The sequence below is a fragment of the Cibotium barometz genome, chromosome 23 (genome assembly GCF_041138505.1).
Source record: "Cibotium barometz isolate CiBa-2024 chromosome 23, ASM4113850v1, whole genome shotgun sequence".
Classification (NCBI taxonomy): Eukaryota; Viridiplantae; Streptophyta; class Polypodiopsida; order Cyatheales; family Cibotiaceae; genus Cibotium; species Cibotium barometz.
Window position 1 is genome coordinate 24,583,980 of NC_141068.1, and position 9,325 is coordinate 24,593,304.

Consider the following 9,325-nt stretch of genomic DNA (forward strand, 5'->3'; position numbering starts at 1 on the left):
CTTTACTCCCGCAAATTAAGCTCCTCAATTAGAGATCGTTTGCCGGTGCCTCCCATAGAGCTCCTGACAAGGGTGTAGTTGCCAACACAAATAGGGAAGAGTAGTTGAAGCTCTTACCCTCGTATCGCTTCCTGTGCCTCTCTTGCTTGCAGCTCAGCCCTTAGCATGAACCAGGCTCTGATACCATGAAAAGATGCAAGGGAGAAGAGAGCTTGAGCTCTTGGCAAGCACACACACACTCACAAAACCCTAAAAGGGAGCACACAAGGTGAGAGGCTGAAAATCTTCTTCTTCTTCTTCTTCACTCAACACTTAACATACCATATACAAAGATAAGAGTACACACCTATGAAAAGGTACTCAACCAAATACATACTAGGGTTCTCTATAGTGTGAACCCAACTAAATGAGCTGGCGCTATAACTATGCCAGTCTCTAGAATGGCTGTCACACAGCCTGTCATCCCACTGGCCGCATATCACCCATGATCTCACCAACTATGCCAGTGGTGTAAGTGTGGGGCCTATCCCCCCAGGCGGGTCATCAGTGTCCACTGCCTCACTAGATGAGCTCGATATCTCAACATTAATCTTATGCACATCATATGATGGAGAATCAACGTTGTAAAGGTGCACAATAGAAAACTGAACTTCATAGCTAAGGAAAATGATAATGCAACTTTCAAGGCAAGTGTAGACATCCATGAGACCATGTGGGATGAGCATGATGCATGAGCCTGAAGAGTAAAGTGACATGTCAGGCATGTTAAGTAAGGCAATCACGGAAGCATTTGAAAGGCCATGGAACAATTTTAAAAAGTGGGTTTAGGCCTCGGTGCATGTGCTTTGAGGGTTCCAAATTGGCTCTAGGGTTGGGTCCAGAATATGCTTAGGCTAGGTGTGATTGTTTCTACTCAACAAGGTGATTTTTTCTAGGGTTGGGTTTGGAATATGCACAGGCTAGGTGATTGTTTCTAGTCAACTACTAGCTCAAATTTAGCCTACACTTTCATTAGAGGCTCTTTAGTATGTTTTACTTTTTCCTTTTCCAAGATTGGTTTGGGATACTTGTTCAATTCTTGGGAAGTCTATTGGTGCCTTTCCCTTGTTCACTTGAGTGGGAGACCTTTATTGTCTCAAAAGGGAGGTTTTTCACACTTTTTGTGCTCTTCTTTTAGACTTGTGGTTTTGGTACTTTTCCTATTTCTAGGGTTGCCTTTGCATTTGGGGATTACACCTTAGGATTCTAATTGAAGTTAAATCTTGAGATTTTTACTGTTATACAGCTTTAGAAACCTCGTTGGTTGTTGCATTTGTTTTTGCATGGAGCCTTGTTATACAACATTAAGGGGCATCATGTGAATGCATTCTCCTTGGACACTCATATATTAAAGCTCATAGTGGGTAAAGCTTCTACCACTAGGGCTATTGTCACCTTGTAACTATGCCACCTTGGTGGGGTGAAGCTTTTGACAGCACTGGGGTTATTATCACCTTGTAAGAATGTGACCCTATTGGGACAATCCTTGTAAACATGCTTGAACCCACAGTTATATCATGTTTTCCCATAAGGGACAATGTTAGGATTCTTAGCATTAGATTTGGAGTGCTTGTTCTTGAGGTTTATGGGGACACTCGCAACCAATGTGGGCCCTTACATTAAAAAAGTAATTATCTACACAATGCCATGTTATTGAGATTTCTCACTCTTTGCTATACAGATGGCCTTAATTAAGGAGATGCAGTCTATGGGCTCAACCAATTTAGGATTCCATATTGGTCATACTACCCACATGGTTTTTGTTTCTCAGGAAACTCATATAGCTCTCCTATTCAGGACTCTTAGTTATCTGTTAGCATGAATACTATTGACCCAAAATGGTTTGTGATGACTTAGCACCACATTTAAGATTTGGGATTCACTTCTTAATTTTTACATTAGATATAAATAATTTCTCTTTTAAAACTATGTTAATTGTATAAAAGCCCTGAATTTTGATAATTTTATTTATTGACTCAAATTTATTAATTGAGTATTTGATGCTTAATTTTTAGGTCAATTCTAGAAAGGGAGTTATGCGGGGGATACATACCTTTTGGAGAAAACGAACAAAAAATAATCAAAATTTGACATCAAAGAATTCTATTTGATGCTTAATTTTTAGGTCAATTCTAGAAAGGGAGTTATGCGGGGGATACATACCTCTTGGAGAAAACGAACAAAAAATAATCAAAATTTGACATCAAAGAATTCTATTGTGTGTGTGCTAATTTTTAGGTCAATTCTAAAAAGGGAGTTATGCGGGGGATACATACTTTTTGTTGAAAATAAACTAAAAAGCATCAAAATTTGACATCAAAGAATACTATTCTGTTTGTGCCATCACAAAATATGAACCATTTTGCTCGTAATAATGGTTTTTTGGAGTATACATAGGATTAGATGGTATGCTTTTAGTGTGGTACACTTACTTACAGTATGCTCACTATAGTAAACTAAAAATGGAATCTATTAAAGCACATACAATGTTAATCATTTATAAATAATATTGCTTCTAGTTAATTTCAAGTATAAATTATGTTTAAATCATTTCTACTTATTTTTTCTTATGATGTGAGTAGCCTAATAGTAGTAGTGCCAATACCAATGTTTGAGATACTACCTCTAAATCCACATTTTTCAAAGTACAATCTTCAAGTTTTCACTCTTCTTTTACCGTATATAGACATAAGAGAATTACCAAGACGTATACATGCATAAATACATAATTTTGATTAGATCCTAGTGCATCATTATGGGAAACTGATATTCCTTTCAATGTGTATGTATACCTTTAGAAGAGATAATATTTATGTTTCCATAACATGTATATTATTTTGTATTACACTTTGTATGAAGGTGATATTAGAATATCTTATAAGTAAGGCATCATGGGAAAAGGGGGATGGGTAATTTCTCTAAGTTAGTTCCTCTCTTGTCTCAAAATAAGTAAGCCCTCATGGTAAAGGGGAAGGGGGTAAGTTCCCTAAGTTAATTTCTCTCTTTTCTCAATATATTTGTTTGAGTAACTCTACTATTTCCCATGGGTGATGGTGAAAGCAAATAATTTATACCCTAAACATGATGTTTCAATAATGTGGTAGAGTGATAGATTCTAAATATTATTGGAGATATGACTCAAGTAATTTATAAGTAAGTTTAAGTTTCACCTAACACATTTTAATGACAAAAAGTGGGAGATTTGTCTTAGAGAAGTGTAATTTTCATAGTTCTCAATTATTTGACTTGAAGAAGACTAGGAGTGTCTATGTACATGGGAAAACTATGGCAAGGTTGAAAATTCGTAAGGGTGACGTGTATAGTCTATGCATGAACACCAAATATTTGCCTTCTCCACCTTTCTATAATTCATACAAAATGAACACTAAAAAATGAGATGCCTATAACCCATTTTTCTACATACTAAATGGGCCCTTTAAAAAGTTCAAGATAGTGAAAGTGTTGCCTTTTCTTTGCCTTTATAACTTTGAGATGCCCATAATTATGATCAATGATGTAAAAAACTATATTTTTTCTTCACTTATTTAGAGGTACATCACCATTTAATGTTACAATTTAGTAGAGAGGTTGAAGAGTCTTCCACTTTATGCTGAAGATAAGAAAGCACCAACACAAAAGTTCTAATTTAAGTTACAAGGAGGCCCCATTTAAGATTTTCCATGCATAATGTGTGCCATCCATAGTACAAAAGCAAAACTTTCTTATAAATTAATGCGCATATACATGACTGGTTAAAGCAATAACAAAATATATAAACAGTGAGAATCACCAATGGCTTTGGTGTGATGGATAAAGACATAATACTAATTTTAACTTAACCATCTATATGTCAATAGGGAAATTGTACAGTCTATCAATCCAGAAGTAGATGTTCTAAGCACCATTTGATTTTTAAAAATAATTTAAGATGGATGATATGATGGCATCAAAAACACATTGTGTAGCTTGACACTCATAGTGTGACATATGAGATTTTGTTTTCTCCATTGACCACGTATGGACGTGGTAGCTTATACATGCCTTTTTATGGATTATGAGTTCATAGAAGTATGTCATACAAGAGACTGTCTTCAAATGTAAGAGATGTATGCCATACACGAGACCATCTTTAAATCTTAGAGATGTAGGATTCTCATTTTTGAATTCTCATAATCATCCAAATTGGATGAACCTCCATTCAAAGGGTAAGCTTGGTTAATGGGTCTCACCAAAAATATTCAAAGGGTAAGCTTGGTTAATGGGTCTCACCAAAAATATTCACACCAATGTCCTTGGAGATCACATAAAGTAAAGGCCATACCTACGCTATATGGGGATACAACTACTTCTTCATTGTGAAAACTTCAAGTGGACAAGTTCAACGATTTAGGCTTATGTTTTCTTGTACATCTACTTACACAATTTGAAAAGAAGATGCATGGCATTAAGAGCCTTACCTAGCCCATATTTTAATGCTCAATATTATCGCGTGGATTGTTAAAATTCTCACTAGAGTGAGCTACTCATTACTTGAAGCGTATGATGCAATGCATAGACATGCCTTTGGAAACTTTGAAAGCACATTTATGCCAAAGCTCTTAGAGCACTATTGTGAACAAGGAAAAAGGTGGTGACGTGGTTGATAGACTTGATAGAACTTCGCCCTTGTTGGATTGAATTTACTTTTCATTACTTGCCGCTTGGTAGAGACTGTATTTCTAGCCCTATTGCCAAGCGAGGTGCGAGATGCGCGGATGTGTCAACATGGACTCAGCATTGTCAGCCTATTATTGGGAAGTGGCATAGTTGATTTCAAGCTTGTTGGTTGTACCTTTTACGACCACTTGATGCTTTGATGTTGATGGTGTGCTCTCGAATGAAGAGAACCTAGCATAGGTGATGGTAACATGGAAGAGTGAGTTGTGCTACACATTTTAATCACTGAGGTGGCTAGCACACATTTCCATCTAGATGATGCCCAATGCCCATGCTTTCTGGGATTGAAGGGGACCTTGCACTGTTCACCCTATGTGACCCTATGTGTGAGCACTAGCCACTAGGGGGTTGAGACATGCGTGTGGGTGGAAATTTGGAAAAAAGGGGGCTCTTTTGTGTGTGTGGGAAAAGATTATTATAGAGGGGGTGGACCTATGCACACGTGGGAGTTATGGTGTGAGTGATAGGGTGTGCGCCACAAAGTACAGTGGACACGTGAAAGGGGGAAGTAGCTTTTGAAAAGTGGGAGCAAACCTTTATAAAGGTACTTTATGTGAAACGGACATAAAAAAGAGGGCAGAATTTCAGTGGGGAAAAAAAAAGGACCTAAAAAAAAAAAGAAAAAAAGAGAGATGGGCCAAAAGAGTTCGTGGCAGTCAATGATTGGCTAGTCAACGTCCACGTACACGTGGCACGCATTGGAGGGGGAGGGTCAAATATCAATTTGAAGATTTTATGGATTTGCAAATTTGGGTAAAAAGTGATTAGTTTTGTTTAATGAAGGAATGGTGTTTCCGCTTTTGGTAAAGCAGGGTGTTCCCCAGTGCTCCCACTTTTAGGTAGGTAGCTCTCTTGTCTTGCTTTGGTTTTAAAAAATTAAAAAAATTAAAAATGGAAATCTTCTCTGGTTTTCTTTATAATTCTGTTCACTCTCCATCTTCTGCTTGTTGGTTGCTGCTCCCTTCCTCTTCATATTTTATAAACAACAGAGTTTTCCCTTCCATTCTGCCATAGCTAAGCCATTGATGTCATCCCTTCACAACCTTCTCCCCCCATTCATTCTAATGACTATTGCCCCTTCTCTGCATCTCCTCTCTTTGCACCCATTTAGCCTCCATCTCCACCTTAACACCTATCATCTCGTTTTCTTATTCCCACCCTAGTTTTGCTTGCCTTATGACGTCTGAGAGTCCCTCATTGGTTTGTTTCCCTCTAATTCAATCTCCCTTCTTGACCTTTAATCTATTTTAACGACTCAAAACCCTTGTAATAATGGATCTCTCATCAAGCTCTCTGAGAAGGCGAGATGATGGACCAGACCCTGCAATCATGCTCTTTGGCAAGAGAATCAAAGGCCCTTCCACAACTGATGCAGCTGAGATTAAGGTGGGTTATCCATAATCTTGTCCAATTAGGCCCTCATAATTCTCTCTATTAATGAGTAATCTAACTGCACACTGTGGTGTGAACGCGGCATAGTAACGGTGCATTGGTGATGTGTGATTAGCTCACTAAATTTTTTCTTATGGATGGTTGCTCAAGTTCTGATCTGTTGTGTTGTGTGGGCTCTTGATTTTACCCTAGTTTTGTAAAAGGGTGCTCAAATGTTAATCAAACTAGGGTCTTATTAAGGTCTTCAACGGGGGTTCTTAATCTCCATTAAATAGGCCATTTTTCTTAATGCACCCTTAATTTTACACTAATTTTGTTGATGGGTGATCTGTGGACACTTGATTTCACTCTAGTTTTTAATTGATGGGCTCTTAATTTCACACAAACTAGGGTTTCATTTGCTTTTTGCAGGAGGAGTTATCGCCTTGTGGGGTGGATGAGCAAGGGGTCTCATTTGGGAATAGCTCTGATGAAGAAGAGAACCTTAGCAGCAGCAATCCGAATGTGGGAACAGTTGGGGAAGAGATAAAGCCAGGCGGGAAAGCAAAATCAATGGGTTCTCAGACAGGCGAGAAAGCAAAGCCAGCAGAAATGCTAGCGCGGTGCCCACGCTGCCATAGCGCAGACACGAAGTTCTGCTATTTCAACAATTACAATGTGAACCAGCCTCGCCATTTCTGCAAGCACTGCCAGCGCTACTGGACAGCAGGGGGCACCCTCAGAAACGTTCCTGTGGGCGCCGGAAAGCGGAAAAGCAAACACTCTGTGAGGCAAGCTTTCCCACCACTATCAGATCATGACGGCCACACCAACCTCAGGCCCTTTCTGCGCAGCGTGAACACCAACCTCGACCTCTCTGCAGGAGCCAAACCGAATCTGCACAGTACTCAGTTCTCTACAGAAATAAAGGCTCCCCAGCTTCCTAACCTTCTGCAATTCGAGCCTCCTGAATTGGGCATCGTTAACCATAACTCTCACGGTGAGTTTCTTCGATTAGACGAAATTAAACCGGATCCGCAAAGTGGGTTCCCTGGTTTAGACCAAATTAATCCCAATTTGCAAAGTGGGTTCTCTGGTTTAGACCAAATTAATCCCAATTTGCAAAGTGGGTTCTCTCGAATGGGCGAAATCAATACCAATTTACAGAGTGGGTTCTCCACATTAGGCGAAATTAAGCCTACTCGGCAAAGTGGGTCCTCTGGATTGGGCATAATGAATGCCAACCTTGAAAGTGGGTTCTTAGGATTGGGCGAAATCAACCCCAATTTACAAAGTGGGTTCCCTGGATTAGGCGGAATTAAGGCCGGGTTCTCTGGATTAGGCGGAAGCAAGGCCAATTTGCAAAGTGCTGGGTTTACTAGATTTGGCGCCAATCTGCAAAGTGGGTTCTCTGGATTAGCCCAAAATAAGGCAAATTTGCAAAGTGGCTTCGCGGGATTAGGCAAGCAAAAGGCAAATCTGCACATTGGGCGTCCTAAATCAAGTGAGTTTGAGCTAAATTTGCACAGTGGGAGCGATGGATCAAGCGAAATGAAGGATCATTTGCAAGGTTGGAGTGGGTGCTCTGGCTCAGGTGAAATTAAGGCCCATTTGACAGGTGAGTGCAATGGATTTGGCAAAATCAAGGCTTCTTTCCATAGCGATGAGCCCCACCTCTCTCTATGCAACCCCTCAGAAACTGAGGGGGTTTTCAACAATAACTCTTTGGAGAGAGTAGGCTGTCATGAAGCTCATGGGGGCTGTTGCAGTGGGGAGGTTTTGCCAATTTTGGGGGGAAAATGGCCTTGTTTCTACAACATGTATTGGGTTGATGGGATGCCACAAGAAGTATTAAGGGCATGGCCCCATTTTGCACCTGTGCTGACCCCTCAAGGATGGGGCTTGTCATGTGTTGGAGCCATGACACCCCCCATCTCTGCCGCCACCGAGGTGGTAGCTCCTCCTACTGCTCTCATCAAGGTGGTAGCTCCTCCTCCTCCTCTTGCTATGTTGGCCACACATCTAAATGTCACTGATGATGCTGCTACTTCTTCTACTATACTAGGCAAATGAAATGCCCAACATGAGAACATTGAAGGACATGATGGATGAAGGAACAACACCATGCCTGGATCAAAATTGGGGCAAATATACACAAAAAAATCTAAATGCCTTGGACATCTTTGATGTTGTGTGTGCATTAGGCTTTGGCACTCCTATGCCATGGCCCTATACATATATATTGTAATGTTAAGTTTAGTGTGCCAAAACAAAGGGATTTCTAACAAGCTCTCAAGTTTTAGTGGAGGGTGAAGATGACACCTTCTGGTTATTTTTGAAGAGTACTATACAAACTTGTAAAATATAAAGCCTTTTCATACCACAATGAGATTAGAAGTTTTCCTCGTCCTTTGCCATGGCTTGTAGTTATACATTGGAGAGGGTACTAAAATACAATAGTTTCAAATCACAATGAGGGGAGAACTTTTATCTGGCATGCAAGTCTAGGTGAGTGTTTGTCTCCCCCCCCCCACCTCTCTCTCTCTCCTGTCGGATAGATCTTGCTTGGTCTCTTGGGATTGTTCCTACGACATTAAAACAACGTTCTTCATTGGGTGTGTGAGTAAATAAACAAAATGGGCTAACCTTTCTATCACCCAATGTGTGGTAGATTGGTTAGCTCATGGAGTTGTTATTCAACACGTCTTGTGTTCGAATCTCACTCCTGTCGGATAGATCTTGTTTGGTCTCTTGGGATTGTTCCTACGACATTAAAATAGCGTTCTTCACTGGGTGTGTGAGTAAATAAACAAAATGGGCTAACCTTTCTATTACCCAATGTGTGGTAGATTGGTTAGCTCATGGAGTTGTTATTCAACACGTCTTATGTTCGAAACTCACTCCTGTCGGATAGATCTTGTTTGGTCTCTTGGGATTGTTCCCACGACATTAAAACAGCGCTCTCTCTCTCTCTCTCTCTCTCTCTCTCTCTCACACACACACACACACACACACACCCCCCCACACCCACGCACACACACACACAAATATATAGATATTCTAATTAATTTAAAAATAACGTACTATAATTAAAATTGACATGGAAAATTTGATTATTTTATATGATATATATTATTATTTATGATCTTCTAATACAAAAAATATTTGCATTAAAGTAATATTTATATCATTTTTATTA

At 39.7% G+C, this 9,325-nt stretch overlaps 1 protein-coding gene across 1 annotated transcript; it reads left to right on the forward strand.

Annotated features, from left to right (window-relative positions):
- Positions 1–5,616: 5,616 nt before the first annotated feature.
- On the forward strand, positions 5,617–8,512 carry LOC147625771 (uncharacterized). The gene is made up of 2 exons (XM_086817327.1): positions 5,617–6,141; positions 6,559–8,512. Exons 1-2 carry the CDS (start codon positions 6,028–6,030, stop codon positions 8,197–8,199), a joined length of 1,755 nt encoding a protein of 584 aa, XP_086673453.1. The 5' UTR covers positions 5,617–6,027; the 3' UTR covers positions 8,200–8,512.
- Positions 8,513–9,325: the final 813 nt, after the last annotated feature.